This window comes from Choloepus didactylus, chromosome 15 (assembly GCF_015220235.1).
Source record: "Choloepus didactylus isolate mChoDid1 chromosome 15, mChoDid1.pri, whole genome shotgun sequence".
Lineage (NCBI taxonomy): Eukaryota > Metazoa > Chordata > Mammalia > Pilosa > Megalonychidae > Choloepus > Choloepus didactylus.
This window is the reverse complement of record NC_051321.1, coordinates 35,823,728-35,848,426: the sequence shown is the minus strand read 5'-3', so window position 1 is coordinate 35,848,426 and position 24,699 is coordinate 35,823,728. Positions and strand designations below refer to the sequence as shown.

General features: G+C 52.3%; 1 protein-coding gene across 1 annotated transcript in view; it reads right to left on the bottom strand.

Annotated features, from left to right (window-relative positions):
- The window catches only part of CRTAC1 (cartilage acidic protein 1), a 139,195-nt gene that overhangs the window by 19,688 nt on the left and 94,808 nt on the right, over window positions 1–24,699 (bottom strand). The window contains exons 4-7 of the mRNA XM_037805104.1: window positions 19,986–20,122; window positions 14,392–14,548; window positions 5,736–5,870; window positions 2,466–2,611 (exon numbers count right to left, since the gene is read on the bottom strand). Coding sequence (XP_037661032.1) covers window positions 2,466–2,611; window positions 5,736–5,870; window positions 14,392–14,548; window positions 19,986–20,122 — 575 coding nt within the window. The remainder of the gene's footprint in view (window positions 1–2,465; window positions 2,612–5,735; window positions 5,871–14,391; window positions 14,549–19,985; window positions 20,123–24,699) is intronic.

Sequence of the window (24,699 nt, the reverse complement as noted above, 5' to 3'; positions counted from 1 at the left end):
GGCCAGAGGCCGACGCCCCTCTCCTGGGGGCCGGGGGTGTGCACAAAGATAAAGGACAGCCTGGACCCAACACCTCCTTTCCCCTCCCAGTAAGAGACCTGGGGTCACTGCATTTTAAGACCACATGAACATCAGGCTGTTTGTAGGAGAACCAGGAGGTAAAAATAACAGTCACAATGCACATCAGCAAAGCACTCTGCTGTTCCTGTGTTCCGATCACACAACCCTCCCATTGTCCTGTGAGCCGCAATTGACATTAGTGTTCCCATTTTACAGGTGAGACAACTGAGCCCTAGAGAGGGGAAACTGTCCAGGTCTTCCGATTCTAGTTGCTATGCCTTTCTACAATGCATCCTTCCCGAGTTGGAAGCCAGGTGGGCCGTGGAAAGTGCTGTGCTTTTGCATCCAGGCCCCTCTGCTGACTGGCTGTGTGATCTTAGGCAAGTTAGTCACCCCCTGGGAACCTCATGCTCCTCATCAGGCTCATGCGGATAGGAGGAGCCACCAGGCTGCAAGGACTGCATTTAAAATGCCTGGCATGGGGTGGGCCTGAGATAGACCTCTGAAGATCATCCTGGCCACCCCCAGGAGGCTCCCCCCACCCAGCCCTGTTCTCAGCCTCTAGGAAGGTGGCAGTGGCTGCCTTTACCTATGGTGGTGTTTTTTTCTCTGCTGCTTCTACTAGCTTGTGTTGTATGGGAGCTCTCTTTTTTTGGGAGACATTTGCTTTGTTGGCTGCAGTATCAACGACACCTCCCCAGGGCTCCTGAGAAGACCCCAGAATAGCCCAGCTGGGTCCCCAAAGTGCTGGCATGGCCTGAGGCAGACCTGGCAAAGGGTCCCAGGTGTGGCATTTGCTTTTGAGATATAAAGAGAGCTGTGCTGGGTGATCTTTCATTTCTAGGCAGACTATCCCCATTATAGGGGATCTTTGTCCCTTAAAGACTGTGGGAACCTGTCCAATCCCATGTCCCACCAGGAGAGGGCTGAGAAGGGCACAGCCAGTGTCTCTGTGGTGTGGCCCTGCCCCATGGCCTCCGGCTGCAGGCCCTCTCCATCAGCCGCAGGAATGAGCTGGCCCGGGACAGCTGGCAGGCTGATTGTTCTGGGGAGGCCGGGCCACGAGTTTGTCGCCCTCAGTGCAGTAATGAGACTGATTAAGAACATGGCCAGTTGGCCAGGGTGGGCTGAGCAGGGCCTTAAGAGCTGAGGAACAAAGAGACCTGAGGATCTCTGGCTTATTATTATTCTATTGATCCTGTGAAAGTGGAAACCTACATAGCCCCCTGGAGTCGCCCAATGGACGTCTGGGCCTCCGAGATAATATATGCAATGTACTTAGTACGGTTCCTGGCACATGGAGGGCACTTGATAAATGGGGATATTATTATTATTGTTGTTGTTATTATTATTAACCCTGTGAGCTCTAGGGAGGGGCCAACAGAAGGGTTAACGGAGCTCCCGACCTCGGCACTACCGACATTTAGAGCCAGCTCATTCTCTATTGTGGGGTATTCCTGGCCTCTACCCACTAGATGCCCCCCACCCCCCAGCTGTGACAGCCAATAGTGTCTCCAGACAGTGCCAAATGTCCCCAGGGTTGTGGTAGGGGCGAAATAGCCTCTGGTTGAGAAGCACTGGATGAGAACAAAAACCTGAATAAAGATGACATCCCCCAGAGAGCTGGGTTTCCAGCCTCAGCAGAGAGGGTGCAGCTGGGCCTGAGCACCCCAGAGTGGCTGCCTACAGGGAGGGGACACAGACTTAAGGTCCCTGGAGGCTTTCCTGGGACTATGGAGCCCCAGGCAAAAGCTGAAAGATTCTCACATCCTCAGTGGGTTTTGGCAAAACCTCCCAGACTTCAGAACAATCTAGGGTCTCTGAAATCAGCTTTGATGCCCCCACGCCCAGTATTGCCCTCCACTGAGCAAGCCGCAAGCTCAAGCTCATCGTGCTGGTGGCACCTGCTTAACTGCTGCCAAACAGCCCTTTTGAAGAATTTTTGGCATCACTGTCTACTGGACGGTTCAGGAGGGGGACAGAGAGGTGGAGTTCAAGGCCCCTTGTCTACCGTCTGTTGGTTTTCCTTGAGAACAGGTGCTGGGAACTCATGGCCTCAACCTCCCTCTCTCCCACCACTGCGCCTTGCCTGAACCTCACTTTGCAAAGCTCAGGCCAGGGCCACCGAGCAGACTTCCCGGGAGCCACCACAGAAACCGCCCTTGAGTTAGAGAAAGGGGTTCGGACCTCAGAGGGGTCCTCCTTCACCTGCTCTCGCCCCTCCCCTGCTGACTGGTGGCACTAGCATCTTCCAGAAGTTACCTTCACGGTGGCCCCCACCCCAGCCTGACTTGCAGGGTGGGGGGCGTGGGCAGGGCTGTGGTGCCTCTGACATGCCAGGGCCAGTCGGTGGCAGTTGGAGGAGGCTGGGGGAGTGGAGGGAGGGAGGGAGAGCCCCTTCTCACCCGAAAGTGGACCTTCCCGTGGGTGCTCATCTGCAGGTAGAGGCGGTGGGGGCCGTTCCAGTTGCCGTAGACGATGTCCACTTTGCCATCGCGGTTGAAGTCGGCCAGGGCCACCCCGCGCCCGTGCTGGTGGGGGTCGTCTACACCTGGGCAGGAGAGGCAGGAGTCCTCAGGGTGGCGGCCCCTGCACATGCCACAAAGGCCCACCTGGGTCCAGCTCCGTGAAGAGTGACAGTGGAGCAGGACCATTGTACTAGCCCGGGCCTCCTGGGAGTAATGGAGTCTCAGAATTTCTCCGTAGGGGTGGAAGGTTGGGCGGTCAGCTGGTTGCAAAGGTGCCCAGAGCCTTGCCTTTGAGCTGTGTTTGCCCAGCATGCACGCTGTTTTCACACAGAGTTGGAGTCGCATGGGTGGGGAAGGAGACTGGTAGAAATTCTGGAGGGATAAAGCCTTTCCCAGCCACCCCCAACACTGCTACTTAAGTCTCTCAATGGCTCCCCAGTACTCTTAGGGCAAGTTTGAGTTCCTGACTGTGATACAAGGCCCTGCCCGCCTCTCTGTCTTTATCTGGTACACTCCCCCTTACTCACTAAGCCCCCATCACCCTGTGTTCTGCTCATTCCTCGAATGGCCCAAGCTCTTTCCAGCTCCAGACCTTTGCTCTAACAGGTCTGTCCACCTGGCGTGCTCTCCCCAAGCTCTCGGTTCCTGGCTCCTTGCTGTTCCTTTGCTCTCAGCTAGACACCAGCTCTTCAGGGGAGCCTTCGCTGAGCACCCCAGGCCTCACCCCAACCTTGTCACTCTCCCTGATGGCTTCCTCTTCCTCACCCTCCTGATGCTCATCACAATGTGTGGTTTACCTGGTTAGGGTCTGATTTTCTCACTAGATCTTTTGCTCCGGGAGGTAAAGACTGTGTCTTTTCTGCTCACCTGGGCATACTCAGTTTCTCTCTTGGTGCCTGCGTAGCCTAGCAGTTTTCAGTAAAGACTTACTGAATGAATGAATAGACATAAATAATGTGACAGAAGGCAAACTGGAGACACTGGGGACAGCAGAGGAAGTACTGCAGCCATGACAGAGAAGCCAACAGTGTGCCTTGTGGGATCTGGGGAGAGAAGCTGTGTGTCCAACGTCACATGCTTCTGCCATCCCAGCACCTGCCAGGGCCCAGCACACCTGAGTTCACCCTGGAGGAGGACGGAGAGTGGCCTTGCTCAGGTCTGTGGCCTGACCTCCTGACATGCTTCCTCTGGCCCAGTGCAGAGCTGAGAGGCGGTGGTTGCTGGCTCTAAATCCCCATCTTTCTGAGGACAAACTGCCATTGGCCATCAGGCCCTCCAAGATGGGAGGCGACGGGACAATATGTTGGGATGGGAGTCACAGCCCCCCAGACCCAGGGAGCTCTCACTAGCTGCAAACAGAGTGATCCTGAGGGTGGGAGCCAGGAGAAGGCAGGGGGAGGAGGAGGACAAGGGCACAGGTACCTTGGAGGCTGAGCATCGTCTTGGAGGAGGGAAGGATCTTGGCAGGGGTAGGGGGAAGACACAGCAAGACCCAGGCTTAAGAAAGAGGGCTCCTGAACAAGTGGGGCAGCCCCCAGACTCCAGGATTAATATCCCATCAATTCCCTACAAAACCCTGCAGCCCAAAAGTCAGTGGTCTTCTGCATTGGCCCGTTTCTCTCCTATCTATGAGGCACCTTGACAAGGAGCTGGTTCCCTTTCACGGGAATAATCAGTGCCAGGCTGCATTTCACAGCAGCATCTGTTTGGGTGATGAATGCCCTCTTGACATGTCTTGTTAAACCCCTGCAATCATTCTGACTTTCAATTATGGGCCTAGCACCTTTCCTCTCTCCTCCTGCCTGATACCTTCTCCCACTCCAACTTGTTCACTCACCTCTGCTTCCATTGCTTTAACACCTTATCAAATCCTCTAGGTTCCCCCTCACCCTGCCTCACACATGCACCTACCCTTCACTTTATGATTTTTCAGCAATGAGAAAAATTTGCTGCCAGAGTACAGCACTAGGAGGGTGAGTCGGGGGAGAACAGGCTAGGGGAGCTGCCTGCCACTTCAGCTTTGCCAGGGAAGGAAAAGAGGGTAAGGCAAGGATCAGGGGCTGGTTGGCAACATGCACGTTTCTGAGCAGCAAGCTGAGAGAATAAGTCCTCTTAAGGCAGAGAAAATGGATGGGCACATGCTCAGGGCTTTGATGCTCGTCAGCACTACAGCTTTCAGGACCTTTGATCTATGTGTCTATCTCCCCACTCCCCTCATCTTCTGGAAGAAGGAAGTGAAATCAAATGTTCCATTCATTGACCAGATGGGGGGGAAATGAGTAGGGAGACGTGGTTGGAAGGAAGACATTAATAGAGTAATTACCCAAACTTTTATTAAGTGTCCATTCAGTCATTCAGCACAATGTACCAGGTGACCACTGTGCCAAGCCTTGTGTCAAGAATGAATAGAACAGTGCCCCACAGATAAATCCTTACAGCCAGGTAGAAGCTGAGAGAGAGGTGCATGCAAGGGGCAGTGGGAACACAGAGGAAAAGTGCAAACTCAGCCAGCAGGTACAGGGGGTTTGGGAAAGGCTTCCCAGAGGACGTCTGAGCTGACTGTTAGAGGATGAACAGCGGTTCTGCAGGTAGAGAAGGGGAGAGGGCACTGCAGGCAGGGGGAAGGCAGGGACAAAGGCCTTGTGGCAGATGAGGGATAAGCACCAAGGGAGAGGGGGGAGCAGAGCTGGGAGCCTGGGCACTATTTTCTGTGGATTTTATCCTGTTCTTTGTATAGCTATTTGTTTTCCCTCTAGAATGTCAGTGCCTTGTGTGTGTGGGGGAGTGGGGAGAGGGGGGACATCCCCAGCTCCAAGTACCAGCCCGGCACTTTGCAGGGAGCTCAAAAATGTTATTGGATCGAATGGAATGTTTAAGATAAATGTGGGAGGGGGCCAAGATTGGAGTGGGAATTGATGCTGAGAGATACAAGCAGGACTCAGAGGAACATAGACCAATTCCAGTTGCTGCAAAATGGATAATGGTCAAGAATGCCAGACCCCCTTTCCCGGGCAGCAAACATCCCCTGAACCATGGGGGATGTGGGATCGGAGGTGGCAAGCAACATTTCTCTGTGTGGGGCAGGTGATGACCTGTTTCCTGTCCCTCTGGGGCCCGTGGGAGCCATGCTGGAGGGGACAGGGCCAGCCTAGAGCCCCCTGTGGGTCTGCGGGGGAGGGGGCCCAGGCGGGAGCTGTACTTACTCACCAGCACTGGCCGCGGCGTCCACGAAGGTGCCGTCGCCCCGGTTGTGGAAGAGGAAGTTAGGCCCGTTCTCATTGTCGCAGAAGATATCAGAGGCGCTGCTGCTGAGGATGGGGCCCACGCTGACCCCCCGGCCACCTAGGAGAGGATACCCCCCTACAGTCCCCAGCAGAAGCAAAGCTCCGGCCTGCCGGGACGATGGGGCAGCCTCTGAGGCCGGAAGAAGCTTGGGAAACAATCTGACCTTCCCAGTGCTTCCCTGAGCCTAAATCTGGGCTCACCGTTTCCAGAAACCTGCGTGGAAGGAGATGGAACTGGTGATGCGGCAAGCAAGGAGCAAGACCAAATCACTCTGTACCAAAGGATGGATTCCAGGTGCTAAGGACCACAGAGGAACCACCCGGAAGCCAGCAGGCTTCTCTTCCCTTCTAAGAGAAATGGCCGAATTACAGTAACCCCAAACCCAGCTCTACTGTCTCTGCTTTGGTCATGTCACAGATTCCCTGACACTGCCCCGGCCCTGCCCGAGTCACACACACGCAGGTCAAGACCAGTGGGTGTGGTCCTGCTTTAAGGACTAGGGATCGCAGCTCCAGCTACAGGTACGACGTGGTACACATTGGGAACAAGCTGCATGTCCATCAATTGCAGGCTGGGGAACGGATTACGGTACATCCCCATGATGGAACATTCTGCAGCTGCTAAAATGATTGTGCGTAGATCCATATGTATTGACTTGGAGGAGTGCCCACAATATATTCTTAAGTGAGAAAGCAATTTGCCAAGTAATGCTATTATGTGGTCCTATTTTTATATAAAAAATAAGAAAACACATGATATTTCTGAATATACACGTTTGGGCAAGTTTGCACAAGTGTGGACAGGAGTGGGCAAGGTCTCACCCTGAGATGTTAATACTGGCTGCTTCCAAGGGGTAGGATTTGGGGAGAGGAAGCAAGACAGTAGTTGGTCTTTTCTTTGAAGGTCTTTGTATTATTTGGCTTATTGTAACAAGAATTGTTTCTGTAGTTTGAAACAAAAATCCAATGACATGTATATTAAAAAAAAAGAAAGAAAGAAATCAAGCTAGCACTATATTTGAAGTCTCCTAGATCAAATTTGAGGTCCCCATGTCAAGAAGTCCAACCTTCAGAGGCCTTAAGCAAATCGCCTCCAACCAGTGTGTTTCAAATAAAGCCTCTCTGCTTGCTGGGCTCCACCTCCCACCCCCGGAAAACTGATCTGCACTGAAACCTTTTGCCCTCTCTTGGCCACACCCCCAAACATTGGGAATAGAGCAGAAAAACTGCCCGACCAAGACCAGATCATGGATTCCAGTCCCAGGCTGACTCCTTACAAGCCGTGTGACCTTGGGCAATTTGCATTACCTTCGTGAGCCTCAGTTTCCTCCTCTGTAAAATGGGGATATTTTGACCTGCCCTTTCTGAGAGCATCAAATGAGGTGAGGTATATGAAGGAACTTTGTGACCACTATGACCTCATGCTGCTCAAAGTCAGGCCTCGGAACCAGCTGCAGGAGCATCACCTGGGGGCTTGTTTAGCCAGCTGCAGGAGCATCACCTGGGGGCTTGTTAGAAATGCAGAATCTCAGACCCCTACTGAGTGGGAATCTGCATTTTAACAAGACCGCTGGGTAGTTGGTGTGCACATTAATGTTGGAAGAGTACTGCTCAGAAGGGATGTTCAGTATAATAAGAATAGTTACAAGAGCACTCCAGAAGAACTTGTTATTTTTAAATAAAGGATTGCTCGGGCAGCCTGCAGACCTGAGGCACAGTTGGGCCAAGTGCCCCTGCCCACCTGCCTCTGGACAGGGCAGAGGTTTCCCCAAAGGGACTGCGCTAATTCGAGTCGGAGGTTGTCTTGGTCCCTGGCTTCTCCAGATGTGCGAGAGATGCCCCTGGAGGAAATCCTGGGGCCTTTCTCACCAGAGCTGGCGTTGAGGACCAAGGTGACGGGTGGTAGGGAGGGTGCCACCCTCATTGTTCTCAAGGTTGGGTTTCTCCTTAACAGGTTCTGGGTCCTGTGCCTCCAGGACTCCTCCCAGATAATCTAATTAGCTTTTAAGGAGAGTCTGAGCCACGTGAACATGGAGCCTCTTAATCCACTTTCACCCTGGGGTGTCATCCAAGACACAACACAGCATCCGCTTTTCATTACCAGAGACTTCCAGGGGAGGTTCCAGATGCCTTTCCTAAAGCCAGCAGGGAGGGTGCAGGGGCCACAACCTGGGCACCACTTCTGCCCATTAAAAAGGGAGCCGCTAAGTGGGCTGCTGGTAGCGGGCTGTGCCCTGGTCCTGCCAGACTCGAGCCCAGGAGCAGGCCTTGGCCAGAAACCCTCCCTCTCATCTGAACTCCCAGAAATTCCAGGTGAGGCTCGGGGACTAACTGCCATGCAACTCCGTCCTTCTTCCCCGGCTTCAGCATCTTCTAATTTCCTCTCCGCCTCTGGCCCCCAAGCTGTGACACATTCCCTTCATTTTCTACAAAGCAGGTTATTTCCCTTTTGGACAAATTTCTAAATCTTTCTAATTAACTAATTGGGTTGGGTAGAAGCCTTGCACCATTCATAACCTATAATTACTAGAAAATTGCCATGGTAACCACACTACTAATTAGTGACAATTTATTGCCATGGCAACCGGACCATAACAGAGATGTTACCCACAACTCTTTCTTGGCAAGTTCGCTGCACAGTTGGGGAGCAGGTGAGTCACAGTTGGGGAGCTGGCGCCTTGGCCACTGGCCCCAGCAGCCACAGGATGTGGGGTGAACCTGGGGACTGAGGCAGGGGCAGCCAGATGTGGGAGCACTTCCACGGATGCCACAGGATTTACAGAGCACGTTAATCCTCAGACCAATAAAACCCCTCCATCGTGGATGTGGCAGGGGGCATTTTGGAACATCTTTAGCCTTGGAGAACAGCATCCCAATAGGGAGCTAACCCCACTTTACATCAATTAATTCTTTTCTATCTGAGGCCAGCATACCCTCCTGGGGACAAGCAGTTTCCCCTTTGAGGCAGGAGAGGCAGCATTGGTGGTAGGAATGTTTGAGCTGTGTGACCTTAGGCATGGCACTGAACCTTTCTGGGCTCTGTTTTCGCCCCTATAACATGGGACTGATAATAATAGTAATACCTCCCTGGCAGGGCTGCTGTAAATATTAAGTGAGCTGGCTTTTGAAAGGTACCTTGGAAAATGTCAGGTGCCACATACTCATTAGCTGGAACTATTTACCACCTGCTGGGTGAATAAAATCCCTTTATTTTCCCTGGCACTTTCAAGCTTCAAAGGCCTCCTCCTTCTGCTGTTGGGTGTGAATGCCCCTCCCCTGATGGCTTCTGCTGACTCTGAGGATGGGAGCCAGGATTACAGGGGAAATGTCCCCCCTTGTGGCCCCCCACTTCTGGCACTGCCTCTGATGGTCTGACTGAACCTAGGGTTTCTCTGCTTGTGGCGCCCCAGCCCCGTGGGCGGTCTCATCCTTGAGAACTGAGCCCCTGAAGCCCCAAACACCAGCACCTCAGGAACACAGACTCCAGCCCAGCTCAGGCCCAGTGATCCAGCTCTCGGGCCGGGCAGGGGTGGGGTGAGGTGGGGTGGGGGTGGTGGGGGTGGGGGAAAGAGAGGTTGTGCGGAAGCACCCCAAACCGTGGGCCTGAGGACCCAGAGATGAAGTGCCAGGATTCCCAGGGCTGAAAAGCCTCTCAAGGTTCTGGCCTTCTTCTGCCCCTCTCTCGGCCTCAGTCTCCTTCCCTGTAAAATGGGTGGGCAACGAGAAGATCTTCCAGGCTCCTTCCAGCTCTGCTTTTCAATGCTCCAGGGTGGACCACCGGATAAGCATGTTTGGGGGTGAATTTCAAGGCCAATTTAGACTCTGCACCTGTGGAGGCTCTGAGATAACGTCCATCAGCCAGTGAGTTTGGACCCAAAGGATTAATCTGTTGAAGCCTTGAGAGAAATATGATTCTGGTGGACACCAAGGCCTGCAGGCTGCCATGAACATCCAAGATATTGTAAAAGAGTAGCGCAAAGATGCTGGAACATGTTGGGATGGGCCACATGTGTATGTTGGAGAAAGGAATGCTGTGGATAAAGGACACGCTTGCAACAGGGCCTCTCATTCTAATTTCCTGAAAATTCTATAACAGAATAATACTGTGTTGGTGCTGGTGTTGCCAATCCCGAACTCTCTGTGGACCTTCTGGAGGCTGGGCAGGGTTCTGACTATTCAGGGCGGAAGGTATTAGACAAGGACCTTCTGCTTGCTTCCCCCAATCCGTCCTGTCCACCGTCCCTCGGCAGGACACTGAGGGGAGGGAGGTGGGCAGGGGCATAGCCTCCATCACCTGTTCGCTGGGTGGGAGATTTCCAAATCTTAGCAACCTGGGGGTGCAGGAAGGAAGACGCTCTTTTCCATCTCACTTCCAGCAGTGAGGGGGCTGGAAGGGGCTGCTCAGGACAGCGGGTGGGTAAAGTGGTGGCAGGAGTAGTCCTCAGTGCTGTGTACCAGGTCTTAGCTCAGTCTCATAACCACTCTTGAGACATGTCTTATCACCACTTATTCTAAGTGGAGAAACTGAGGCTCGGGGAGGAGCAATCACAGCCAGCGGGTGTGGGGGTGGTCACACTGTAAACCCTCCCACCGAGCCTGTGCTGCCTCCCCAGTGGGCTTCACAAACATCTCTGCTAAAGTTCCCTGCAGCAGAGGTGGGGGTGGTTTACTCCTGGTGAGGCTGGGGCATAGCCCAGAGAGGCCAGGCATAGGCTTGAAGTGTCTTTAAAATCTGTTATTTAGCTGAAAAAAATGCATACAAAAATACATTTCTATTTGACAACACATCTGTGTGTGCTTGAAAAGGAAAACGTCGAATGCATCTGACCCCCCCAGTGTGGCTGCATCCCTGGGGGCCCGGGGCCCCTGGCTGAGGAGCCGGTCGCTCCAGCCCTGCCTGCACCCCAGCTGCCGGACCAGGCTGTGCTCCTGCGGAAACTGGGAGGCTCTGCACCCCCACTCTGTCGCCCCCGCCACCTCTCCGGAGCCCGCTGGTGGGGATCCGCCAGGAGGCCTCAGCTGGGCTTTAGGCATCTCCGTCTCCTCCAATAATGACTTCCTATAAATCAGATCTGCCCTTCGCTTTGTTCCACACTGCTCCCGGCCAACAGCAAAACTCCCCACCCGACATCATAAATCCACCTTCATTTTCTTTCTAAATTTCTTTTAAGGCTTCTTTAATCACCACCTTGGCAGCCTGGACAGATGCTCCCTAAAAGGGTGAGGCCAAAATGCAGAGCTCCTGAAGAGGGGTTGAGGCCTGGGGGAGGCAGGATCAAGCGGGTGGAGGAAGAGATGGATCCGGGTGGGCCTGGGGATACAAAGGGCTGGCCGCGGGACACCCAGCGAGTGCCTCCAGAGCCTGTGCTTCTCCTGTGCGTGCCTAGCACCAGGCTCCGGGAGCCCCACTGCTGCCCAGCAGAGAGTCCCAGCACCACCCTGTCCCAGTCTCAGCTGAGGAAGGGGCTATTTGCTACAGTCGGGGGCACTTCCTATTATCTCCTTTCATTCCCACAGCATCCTGTTTTGGCGTTAAGAAAAGTAAGGCTGAGAGAGGTCAGTCGTTTGCCCACTGCTGCAGAGACTGGGGGACACAGTGAGGCAGGAGCTGCACCTGGCAGTCCAGCCCCAGACCCTGCACTCCTGGCCACTCCACTAGACTAGACTGCCAGTTCAACGTGCTTGGGAGGCTAAGTGACATACCCAAGGTCACCGGTCAGCAGAGCCGGGGCACAGCTCCTGCATCCCACCTCCCCACTTCAGTTTCCATGCCAGGCCCCGGGCAGGGGTGAGGACCCTGTTCTCAGGGCTCCCAGGCAGGACTGCTCCCCATGCTGTCGGCTCCACGAGGCTGAGGGCAGCCGGGGAAGTTGGAGCTTGGTATTCTTATCGAACTAGGGGATGGGAGAGGAGCCTTCCCATGGCCCAACGTAGCGTAGTGCTTTGCTCTGCCGCCCTCCAGAGCCCTCCAGTCCCCCGAGAGTGGGCACGCTGGCCGCTAGATGGCACTGTGACCCAGCAAAGCGGCGGCCGCCGAAATCGATAGCGTCTGGAGAGGCGGCCTCCCCTCCCCTTCCAGCAGAGCTGGACAGCCCCAGCGGAAATGGCGCTGCCCGCCGGCACTGCCCCGGCCTCCTCCTGCTGCCCGGATCACCCCAGGCCAAGCAGCTGCTCCGGCCACAAAAATCTGGGACTGCACTTAAAGTCCTGAGTGCAAATCCCTGGGGCTTCATACCTGGTGCGGGGCCTTCCTCCTTCACCAGCCCCTCCCCGTTTTCTTGCAGGCTGGAGCGAGAATCTCAAGCTGGAGGTCATTGAAGGTCAGCTGGTTGTGGCAGTTTAGGCATCAGGAGATGGGGCTCTATGTGCAGTTTTTCTGCAAGGCTCCTGTGTGACTTTGGGCGAGCCCCTTCTCCTCTTGCTGGACCTCAGTTTGTTCTTTTGCACTGTGGAAGGCTTGGCCTGTATAATCTCCACTGTTGTAGGTTGCCTTGCTACCTAGCAGATGGGTGCTGTGTGGCTTGGCTCGGGGGACACCCAGCTCCCTGAATGCACATCTGCTTCCCTCCCAGCTTGCACAGGGCCCAGCTTGCCCCTGCCTGCTTTCCTCCCCACTTCTCAGGCCCCATGACACCGCCTGGAGCCGAGCACTGGCCACCAGCCCAGAGGCTCAGCAATTGGGCTGGGCTCAGCGTGGTGGCCCTTACATTTGGGGTTTGTTCCTGGAGTGGGGTGGGGGGGGGCACTCCAGGCTTGTTTTGTAGCCAGATGTCTGTGCCTCATTAGCTGAGTGACAAGGGAGACTGCAGGGTAGCGCTGGGGGGCTTGGCAGGTAGGGAAAGGGTGGGCTGGGGAGGGCGGGCAGACAGAACAGTAAGCTGGTGGGCCAAATGGGTTCTTGTCAGCCAAACAGCTTTTGGAAGCCTGCGAAGCTGCTCTAACGTGTCCTCTGGGCATGCCAGCTGCCCCGGCCTCTCTCTATGCCCCCACAGAAACCACTGTCCCTTCCTTGAGCTGCCGAGTCCTTCCAGCACAGCCCAGCACAGTTGGCTGGCGCTTCCTTCACATCCGTGTCCCTCAGCTGTCTCCTCTTGGTCTCCTCCTTCCCCCTCCTCAGTTCCCTGCCAGCCCCTCTGCCAGCCTGGTCGACGTGAACAATGCCCGCTTCCTGCCCAAAGCCAGTCGCAACCTTCTGAATTCTTTTATTCTGTGTATAACTCTCTCTCCCAGCACTTGCCTCCCTTCCACATCAGCATTTTCAAGTGCTTCATCCCCTCAGCCCACCCGCCTTTTCCTGCAGATCAAGGCACGTAATTGCCAAGCCAGCCCAGTGCACAGAACTGGGAACTATTCAAAAAAAATGACTATACAATTCCAGGCTGCAGCTCCACCATGTTTATTCCTTTTCCCTGGGAAACATGTTTTATGACTGACACTCAGCCTTTTCTGCTGCACATTCATGCGTGGAGCTCCTGAACACTTTGGTGGGGCTTGAGCTGTGAAAACTATTTTATCGTCTAGTCGTTTGTTCCTGCAAACTTTGTCAGACAGGTCAACATTAATCTCCCCCTGTCACTGAGGTGGAAAGTTAGCTAAAGAAAGCATCATAAACTCAGGGAAGGCAGCGACAACCCTTTCTGGGTAGGACTTTGAGAATATGCCACCTCCCAGGTGTCTGGAGGCAGGGGCAGGGCCCAAATGTCCCCTGAAGTAACTGTCCTGCACCAGGATTTGGATTCAGGCAAGCTGCCACTCCAGAAGTCAGGAGGACAAGTTGGAAAGGATATATTGGGAAGGTCAACCAACAAGAGAATTTATATGTCCAAAGTGCAGGTTGGACATGAATTAGGGCTAAGTTTGCTTGAGGAGTCATTGTGTCGAGCTCTGGCTTCCTGATTTTTGGCACCCAAAACAGGAACAGGATTGCTGTGCCATCAGCAGTCTATTGGCAGATTATCAGAGTTTAGTCAGCAGCCATGCTGGAATTAGAAAAACAGCCTTCCCTAGAAAGATCTCGCTGTCAGAGACTCTGACAATACGTCCCCCATCCAGAAAGATGAGGGGGGAGTTTGCCTTCAAAAAAAGTGCTGGAGAGGTTTTGGAACAAGAACACAATTGTTTGAGCTCAGTTATCAGAGACGGGACCCAGCTAAAGCTTAGGGATTTAGCGCTCAATTCCTGGCCTCTTATGTGTAAGTAAATAATTTCATCTGCTGTTCGGCAATAAAGAATGCTTTAGATCTCTGCTTTTGTGATTTGTCGGTTTTTCTCCTCCAGAACCTATTTACCCATCATTTGGGTTACAGCTGGGAATGGGGCAAGAGTTTCCAGAGAGAAGAGGCTATCATGGTGTTCTCACCCCGGTTTCCGGCAAACCCCTATATATAACGTCCAAGCCCGCACCTGCCAGATATCTCGCCAAGCCTTAGTGGTGGGATGGAATAAAGCCTTCCTCCTCCCTGCCCCAGAGCCATAAGCCCACTTTCTCTATGTGGCCTCTTGAAAAATTAGACTTGGCCTTGCAGACCCCAGCCCCAGGCCCCCCGCCAGCTCACAGACTCCTGCATCACTCGGCATACCTGTATATTTGCTGACCCCAGCCTCAGCAGCCACATCTCTGAGTGCCAGGATGCCCTGAGAGAGGTCACTGGCCTCAGGGTCCATTTCGATGAGGGCATCGGGGCCCACGTTACCATAGGCATAATTGGCAATGTAGATAGAGTAGCGTCCGGAACCCTGAGGAGGAAGGGAAGGGGGTTGGTGAGCAGGCCCATCACTGCCTCATCCTGGTCTTTTTCCAAGAAAGCAGTTATTCCCTCTCCTCTCTTTGGACCATGGCTAGCTCTTTCACAGGGTTGGGTTCTTCTCCCCAGATCTATTGCCTATGGCCCTGCAGGCTGTGCATGGCACAATTCCAGAGGTGCCTTTCACAAAGGCTACATGTGCATGACCCCCCCCCACCCCCTCCCAGATTTGTACAACAAAGCAGCCCTGATGTTCCCTCTGTCCTCTTCCAGGAGAACACATCCCTCCCTCTCCCCCATAATCACCTTTTTATAGACAATTTTCTAATGTGCCTCCCTCCAGCTGAGCTCTCTCCAGCTGCCAGCCAGGGTAGCTGCTCAATAAATATTTGCTGATTGATTGCTCTACCAATTCCCATTATTCTCAGTCTTTCTCTCTGCCATTCAAACTCACTCCAGCTAAGATGACAAGTAAATTCCTGAGCTACCCACCCCCTCCCTGTCCACCACCACCTACACTTCTTCATTCTGGTTTGGTAACACAAGAGGCACAAAATTGCAGGGGTCCTCCTTCCTTCTTCCATTCCCTCTTTTCCCCATATCACTAGAAATAAGTATTATATTGCATCTACCTTTACAACACTGTCTCAAAATTTTTTTCCACTTTGCCTCCAGGAGAAGCCCTGGGCACCAGCTCCTCTTTTGCTGCAGTCATTCTCTTCTCTAGTCCAAAACACTCTCGATGAAAGATTCTCTTCTGCCTGTCATTATAATGGTGTGATTTCTTCAATGGATGCCTCCGGAGAGCAACACAATTTCTAAACTAGTTTTCTAGCTCTGTTCTCGTCCTTTCCTCACTTCCCTCAATTAACCAGACAGTATATATTTCTTGAACTCTATGTGCAAGCACTTTGCTCTAGATAAAGGCCCTGTCCTCAGGTTGCTAACAGTTCAGCTTGCAAGGCAAGCCATGAACACAAAATGAAACAAGAGAAACTGCTGAGCTCGAGCCAACAGGCGTGTGCTCTATCACCCCCTCTTCTTGGCCCTCTTTGCTTGCTTCTCTTTCTCATCCAATGGCCCCATGCGTGGAACCCTCATCTCATCTAACTGGCCACCAACTTGATACCTTCTTTGGGATGATTTTCTTTGGGAAAGTTGATTAAGAGCCACTTGAATCTGTCTGACTTGTGGGTGAGGCCAAGGAAGAAGGAGCTCAGGGTCTCCTGAGGGACAAAGACACCAACAATCTCACAACAATATGGCAGACAATAGGTACAGGACTTCCTGGGTGCACAGAGAGGGGCTTTGTGATGGTTACTTTTGGGTGTCAACTTGCTTAGGGTATGGGGTTCAGTTGTTTGGCCAAACGCTAGTCTAGATATTGCTGTAAAGGTATTTGATAGATGTGATTAACATCTACAATCAGTTGACTTTAAGTAAAGGAGATTACTCTCGATATTGTGGGTGGGCCTCATGCTATCAGTTGAAGGCCTTAAGAGCAAAAAGTTGAGGTTTCCTAGAGAAGAAGAAATTCTTCCTCAAGACCACAAGATCAACTCTTGTCTGAGTTTCCGGCTTGTCAGCTTGCCCTATGGATTTTTGGACTTGCCAGCCCCTGACAATTCCTTAAAATAAGTATCTTTATATATACATATATACATACATATACATACACACACATACACCTACACATATACATATACATATCTCCTGTTGGTTCAGTTTCTCTGAAACTGATACAGGCTTTTGACCCAGAGGAAGGGACCTAACTATGGGAAGTTCAGAAAAGATTCCCCAAGAGGAGTCTCAGCTAGATGAAGTGGAGGGGCGAGATGAGAATGAGGTTGGTATATGTAGGGAAACCACAGGCAGTTCATTCAATGTCGCTGGAATGTAAAGTACAAGGCAGGGAGTGTAGAAGGATGAAGCTGGTGGAAATCTGTTCCCTAAAGGAGTGTTCTATACTTCTTTCTTGGTTATCTGAGCCTCTATCCTGCTACCTGGGAACCTATACTTTACAAATCTTGTTACTCAAAGTGATGTCACCTGACAGCATGTTAGAAATACACAATCTCAGGCCCTACCCAGAGCTTCTGAATTAGAATCTGCGTTTTAACAAGATATCCATGTGATGCCTGTGCAAAATTTAAGTTTGAGATGCACTGCTTAACCACAAGGCTTCTTGATTATGGGAGGAGTTTGAAAGCTTCTTGCCCAGCACAGGCGCTTGGTACATGTGTGTGGAATGATTGGCTGAAGAATGAATGAATGTGTCTAAAGGGGAAAGAGCCCCATCACTGTCACTGTTCCTGACTCTGCCAGCAACCTCATCAACAGGACAATTAAGCCCAAATGGACTAAAATGCACTCTGCTAGAAATTAGGATATTTATAAAATTGAGATGTACCTTGTTCCTTACTTCAGTTTATTGGGTGTGATAAAACTGACGTGTCACAGTTGTAGAAGACTGCAGATATTCACATGTGAACTGGACCACAATATATCTGGGAGGGTGAGATGATTCCAGGAGAAGGAAGATGTTCCTGCAGCTTTTGGCCCAGGGCAGTGGTTCTCACACTTTTGTGTGCATCAGCATCACCTGGAGGGCTTGTGGAGACAGATGCTGGGCCCCATCCTGTTAGGTCCTGGGGTGGTGGTGGGTAGGAGAGCTGAGAATACACATTTCTAACAAGCTCCCAGGTGATGATGATGCCACTGGTTTGGGGACCACACTTGGAGAACTTCTGCCTTAGAGATGTCAGCCTGCAGGCCAGGCTAGCTCTGCCCCTAAACTGGCTCTGTTGCTTGGGCAGGTGCCTCACCCTCTCCAGGCTGCATCTCCTTCTTGTGTTAAATGGCGATCATAATCCCCCTGCTTCCTGGCAGGGTTGTTGAGGAGATGAAAAGAGACAACATATGTGCAAGGTCTTTGAAAAGATAAAAATGCTATATGAACATGAGGCATAATCATTATCGATCAATGAACGCTTCTTGTAAGAGATCGGCTTTGAGCTGGATCCAGAAAGGTGGGTGAGTGATGAGGCAGCTGAAGATAAAGGGCAGACGGGTGTGCCAGGATTGGGGCAGAGCAAGAACGCGGGCTGGAAGTGGGGAGGCAGAGGCCCAGGACTTGGCCAGGCTAAGACATTTACCTGGTGTACTGGCTCTCAGACTTCAGATTCATTGGAATCACCTGTAGGGTTTGTTGCAATGCAGATTGCTGGGCCCCACCCCCAGAGTTTCTGATTCAATAGGTCTGAGTTGGAGCTGAGAATTTGCATTTCTAACAATGCTGATGCTGCTGGTCGGGGACCACACTTTGAGAACCACTGACTGGGTGGACTAAAGGGCCCCCAGGTAGGGCTGACAAAGGACACGTAGGGTGGATGCAGTAATGGAACTTGTGGTTGAATTACTGTATTTGACACCATTTCACCTGAAGGCAGGGGAGACAATGGGGAAAAGGCATATCCTTTAAACTCAGGCAGGCAGGGCTCAATTACTGGCTGTGTCTGCCACTTACTGTGGCCAAGGTCAAGTTGCTTAACTGCTCAAAGCTTTAGTTTCCATCTCTGTAAAATGGGGATAATGGCAACATGTACCTCATGGACTTATGATGAGGATTCAACAAAATAATGCATGTATGCCACTTAGCACAGCGGCATGCTGTAATTTTAACATGTGAGCAGTTGTTATTCTGATTTTTACTTGCCTGTTCCATGTTGATTTCCTATCTGTCAACTTCCAGGCTGGCCTTGACCTCCACCCATTCCTACCCTGGTGTACCCCTTTCCCCCCACCAGTCTCAGGTCCTAGGAATAGCCAGGGTGGTGGCTGGATGCAGAAAGCAATCCCGCTCCTGGTGGTGGACAGACTGTAGGAGTTCTTTCTCCTTCTCTAAGGCTTGGGAGAGTGAAGTCAGGGGCTGGGCGGGGAGGGAGAACACTGGTAAGTGCCCATCAGTAAGTGCCTGCCCACCATGCTGCAGTACCAACCTGTCTTTTGTTTAGTTTAGTTTTGTTTTTGCCTTTCACATGGTGCCTTTGTCCTGTGGTTAAATGCGTGGGTGTACAGGTGCCCTTGTTAGGACAAAGAGAGGGGGCTCTTTCTGATTAACCTTCCTGTCCCTCCCACCAGCTCTCTGAGAAGTTTCCCACCTTAGCTCAGCGTGGGGAGCTTTCATCCTGAACGAGTGGGACAGGAAGCCAGGAGAAGCTGGGAGAGGCCCCCAGCCGTGACCAGGCCTGGCATTCCCCCAGACCCTCCCCACTCTTTGGGACTGTTCACAGAAACGCATCCCGTGCCCTCCCACCAGGCAGGAGTCCAGGTGGCACAGATTCAGGTCAGGGCTAAATGTGTCTTCACAGCCCAGCTTGGCTTCTCTTCCCAGCACCAGCTTGTTAAGAAATAAATATTTATACCTGGCACCTGCCTTCTCTGAAGGCCTGCAGGCCCTTGCTTTGAAGATTCACACTGAATCCCGAATCCCCACCGTGCCATGGGAATTCTGAAGTGAGCTGGCCTCCTTGCCCCTGCCCCTGAATGGGGCCCAGGGATGTTCCCTGGGAAGCTGGGCAGCAGCTGGGTCCCTGATTTAGTGATGACTGTTTATAAAGCCAAGGAGGTGGGCAGCAGGAGAGCAGGTGACAGGAGGGATATAAATCACCTCTGCAGCAAGTCCCCCCAGCTCTCAGGCTGGGTTTGCTGAGACATGAGCCCAGGGGCTGCCCCATAGGGCAGATGGCTGCAGCTGCTTCTGCCCTCCCCGCCTTGGCCTTTCTTCCCCATCCAATCTGGGATGGGCCCCTCAGCGTGGGGTAGACTAGCAGGGCACAGAAGCATTGAAGAAACTATGATGACCTAAGGTCCTTGTACACACAGGCACTCTCCACCCATGGACCCCTCTGTTGTACCTTCATGTGCCCCATAAATATTTATGATGCACCCCATGGCTCAATGTTTGGCACATAGTAGGTGCTTAAGAAATGTTAATTGAATAAGTGAATGAATCAACACAGGATCTAGGGCTAGAAGATTCTGATTCATGTCCTGGCCACCCTACTGATCCATTTTGGGTCCTCAAGCAACTCACTGCTCCAAGCTGGGCCTCAGTTCCCTCATCTGTCTACTGGACACAAGGATGCCAACACCTGGCCTGCCTCCTCCCTACTTTCTGGGAGAACCACGTGGAAAAAAGGATGTAAGGGAGCTTGGTATATTGCAACTCACTCCTAAAGTCTTAGTTGTTAGTAGTTAGCACCTACTATGTGCAAGACGCTGTGCGAGACAATGCAGCTGTGGGCTTTGCCCTTGAGGGCCACCGCTCTGTCAGGGGACATCTGCACGGGGGCTCCTCTCCTGGCTCTCACATTGTGTGTTCTCCACTGTCCCCCAGACCCCTCCACCCCAGGCTCCCCTGCACTCACCGTCCTGTCCACACAGGCTACGGAGCGCCCGGCAAAAAGGTTGGCCACGCCACGGGCCACATTGACCTCGTCACTCAGGATGTCTTCCCACCGGTTATTGCGGAACTTGAACAACTTGTCTGAGTACGTGGCCACCCCTGGAGAGAGGAGAAAGGGGAGAGTTGGTGGAAAGTGGGCCAGCACACAGGTTCTGGTCTCTGGGTATGTCCTGTGGCACCTGCTGCGAGGTGTTGGGCACCAGAGATGGATGAATCACCTGCTGCTAGGAAGACCTCAGAACAAGGAGAGACTCCTCTTTTGGGGGGATCTTAAATGTCTTCAGTTTAGAGAAGAAACCTTGAGGCTTATGAGAATGGCCCAGGCTTCAGGAGTGAGGGGAGAAAAACTGGGGATACTGTATGTCTGGAATGACCCTCAACAGCCACATTTCATGTTCTTCTGCACCGCAGTCCTGCAACATCATGAAGAAAATCCCGAGACTCAATATTTTCAGCATCCAAACTCAACCCAGAATGCTCCTCCAAGAAGCTGACCCCTAAATTCTCTGCTGGATCACAGGGTCTGATTTTGGTCTCAGAAGAAATAGTTCTGGTTGGTGGGTAGGGCTCTAAGTCCAGGCTGAGGAAGGGACTAGAAGTTGAGTTCTGATGGGTGTTACCTCCACTCCCAGGAGAATAAGAAGGCAGCAGGGTCCACACAGTGGGGGTGAGGATTGTGCTTCCTAGAGCATTACCAGGGGTTCGGGCAGCCCAGGGAGAACCCTGCTCCAAGACTGGGGAGCCCTGGAGGCAGAGGTCTCCACCTTTTTTTGGATTACTGACTCGTTGAGAATTGGATGGAGGCCAAGGACCCGCAGCTCAGGAAGTTGCAAGTCTGCACTCCACAACATGCCATATAGAATCTCAGGAGTCCATACCCTCTGAAGCTCATTCATAAGAAGCCTTGTTCTGGGGAAATGGGGAAGAACTACTGGTGGCCCTTTCAGGGCACCACCAAGGCGGAGCCTTCCCCTCTGCTTTCTGCCTTGTTTTACTCAACTCTGGACCCAGAGCATTCATATTTAGGGGGGCTGTGCCCTACCCCCAGAGCCCAATTGGGAAACACAGGGAGAGGAGCAGCAGCAGAGCCAGGGAAGGTGAACTTGAAGAAGAGTGGACTTGGGGACAGAACCCTTCAATTTGACTCTCTGGCTAGCCCATGGGGGAGGCAGTGGGCTTAGCTTGAAGGGCACAGCATGGCAAAACAGAGTTTAGAGTAAAATGAACCTGTGTCCCAATTCTACCTAGATTCCAGTTCTAGGTTCTAGTTGTTTGACTTCAGGCAAATTGCTTAGCATTTCTAAGCCTCAGCTTTCTTATTTGTCAATGGGGAGGTGTGCCGGTTTGAATGTATTATGTCCCCCAGAAAAAGCCATATTCTTTGATGCAATCTTGTGGGGCAGACATATTAGTGGGGATTAAGTTGGAACATTTGGATTAGGTTGTTTGCATGGAGATGCGCCCCACCCAACTGTAGATGATAACTGATGGGATATTTCCGTGGAGGCGTGGCCCCACCCATTCAGGGTGGGCCTTGATCAGTGGAGCCATATATACGAGCTGACTTAAAGAGAAGAAACTTAGTGCAGCCGTGAGTGATATTTTGAAGAGGAGCAAGCTTGCTAGAGAGGAACGTCCTGGGAGAAAGTCATTTTGAAACCAGAACTTTGGAGCAGACGCCAGCCACGTGCCTTCCCAGCTAACAGAGGTTTTCCGGACGCCATTGGCCATCCTCCAGTGAAGGTACCCGATTACTGATGTGTTACCTTGGACACTTTATGGCCTTTAGACTGTAACTGTGTAGCCAAATAAACCCGCTTTTTATAAAAGCCAATCCATCTCTGATGTTTTGCATTCTGCAGCATTAGCAAACTAGAACAGGAGGATAACTATGTTCACGTCAGCCTGCAATGGTGGTAGCTGTTACTAGACAGAAATGATTATTCTCATTTTATAGATGAGATGTTCTCGAAGGCCCTTTAGAGACAGCAGCTGTGCACCGCAGAGGTTTGGCAGGTGTCAGTGATTATTCTATGTGTGTGTGTGAGAATGAGTGAGAGTGTGAGTGAGTGTGTGTGAGCGTGCAGGTGAGGGCAGTGTGTAAATCATGCCCCAGGAAACTCCAGGAGAGGATGAAGGATTTGGTCTCTGAGGACCTCCTGAGACCCTGAGGGCCCTGGGGGCTGGTGCATCACCTGTGGGCTCTGGAGTTGGCCTCGGGGATTGCCCACCAGACACCGGGTTGCTTGAGGCTGGAGCAGAGACAGCCTGTCCCTGCCCGTCACTCCTGGGGGAGCAGAGGCCCTGCCTGGGGAGGGAAAGGCCCTTGATGAGACCAGTGGGGGAAGCAGATCCAGGAGAGCTGCAGGCCGCTGTGCGAGTGGAGGATTGTGCTAAGGTCCATTTCCAGTGTGGCTTGGTGGGGAGTGGGGCAGGGGTGCCCTGGGAGAACTGATGTGGGTCCTGAGTAGGGGGAAAGTGCCCAACTTAGCCCTGAGCTTGCTACCGGCAAGCCACCGATCCTCTTTGAGCCTTGCTTTCCGCATCTGCAAGCGGTGGCTATAGCTGTGCCTGCTGTGCAGTGTTGCTGCAGGAATTAAATGAGAAAATGCACATGAAGTCCTGGTTGAAGGTCATTCTCCTGGGAGAACTCCCAGCAGCCCCACACTACCACAGGTCCACAGCCTCTTACCTGAGTCCCATGGGGCCAGATTGTTTAGAAATTTACATTTTTCCTTCATATTTTAGAAAGGTAATGCAGTGCAAACACCATTTATTACATAATACCCCCAGCAGGAACTGGGGGCAGCACCCCGTAATTGAACACATTAATATTTCTGCAGTGAAACATGAATATTCACACTAAGTGGTATAAATAAAGCCTATAAATAGCTAACATCAGCCCAGGACAGGTTTTGCTATCAGTTGAGTTTCCCACAAACAGAAAAAGCACTTGAGGCTTTTAGAAGTTTTTGGATTTCAGGACTGTGGGGAAGAGCCTCTGGGCCTAAGCTGGCATCGTTGCTGCTACTCGGGATTATTGCTGTGATCAGCGGGCAGCAGCAGCCTCATTGTGACTTCCTGATGCCTGGAGGGGTTCTGAGGGCACCCTAGCCCTACCCCCCACCTCCAATGTTTCTGGGGCTCCAGCCTTGGCCATCAGTGACTCTTTTCCTTCTCTATCAAACCAGGGCCCCTTTAGACCGCACCTCCAGCTAACATAGTCCATTCCTCAAATGCCTTGGTTCAACTTCACCAAAGTTTGGCCCAGGGCAAGGAAACAGCTGCTTTTCCTGATTTCTGTAGAGCTCTGATGGCCACCTTTCTTCAGTGTGAGAAATTGCTCAAGCCTCTGAGCAACTACCTCAGCCAGCCAAGAGGAGAAAATGGGCCCAGGGGACTTGACTTCCCTCTGCTTGCTTTATTACCTCCAATTCCTCCTGCTCACCCAGGGCAACATTTCCCAAAGTGTGCTTTGTGGAACCCTGGTCTCTGTGAGCTACCTGGAGAAAGGAGTCCATGGTCATCTTGGTTTGGGAAAGCCTTCATACTCTGTCCCCCTCTTGGAAATTCTTAATGGACATCAGTCACTAAAAGCTTTGAAATCCCTGCAATAAATTACCTACTTAATTTTATTTAACCCACCTTTCCCAAACATAGGTGGCCATGGAACCCCTTTTTGCAGATCACCTATTAGCATCCTGTGGAATTAGCACTGTGCCTAGCAAAATGCTGTCCAGGGTGCTGATGTCCTGTCAGGTTTGGGGCTTTGTGGCAGAGAGATTAGGGTGCTGTGTGCTATTGGCCTCCCCCACCCCTTCTGGCTTCCTGGCTTCGGAGCTGACCATGGACGCCCAGAAGAATAAACTAATTAAGGTAAAATGTGCAACAGCGATGCAGAGCCTTGTAGATCATAAATGGGAACGGCAAAATCAATGGCAGCCCTTCTGCAGGCAGAGGCCCAGAGGCCTGGGCGACAGGCGGGATGGGAGCCTGTGATTTAGGAAGAGTGAGTGCTCTGGCAGCTGCAACCTGGGTAATTAGGTGTGTCAGGAAGACAGATAAACAGCAAGCTGTGCGGGTCGATGGCACAGGCAATAAACACCCAGCACTGGCCCCTGGCCCATGTCAGCTTGTAATCCCGCCTTCTGGTTCCTTGTAGCTGCACTCTGCCCTGGGGCCCCTCACCAAGTCAGGGAACAGCTGCTCAGGAAGAGGCAGTTAAAAGCAGGAGACAGGGGCTCTGCTAAGTTCCTGGGGGAGGCTTTGAGCGTGGGGATGGCCTGGGAGAAACAGGAAGGCAGTTGGGGGCTGAGCAGGGGCTGTGGAGGTCACTGCCCCCATGAAAGGCACATCCAAGGATTTCCAACCCCATCCTGCTTCTAGCATCTTGGCATTAAAGGAGCTTGAAGTCTCAGAGTCCAGTGGAACTGCCGGTTGCTGCTGGGTGCTGGTGGGGAAGGCTCGATGGCTGGGGCTTGGGTGCCTGCCATGCCCTGCTCAGTGCCAGGTGTTGTGGGAGGCCACAGGGAAGTAGGGGTTGCAGCCCCTGACTCGGGGAGCTTATAGTCCTCTTGACAACACAAGGAATAGAGATGTCATGGGGCAGTAGTAAAATTAGTAATAGCTAACACTGCTGTGGCACTTTCTGTGTGCTGGGCACTTTATATATATTT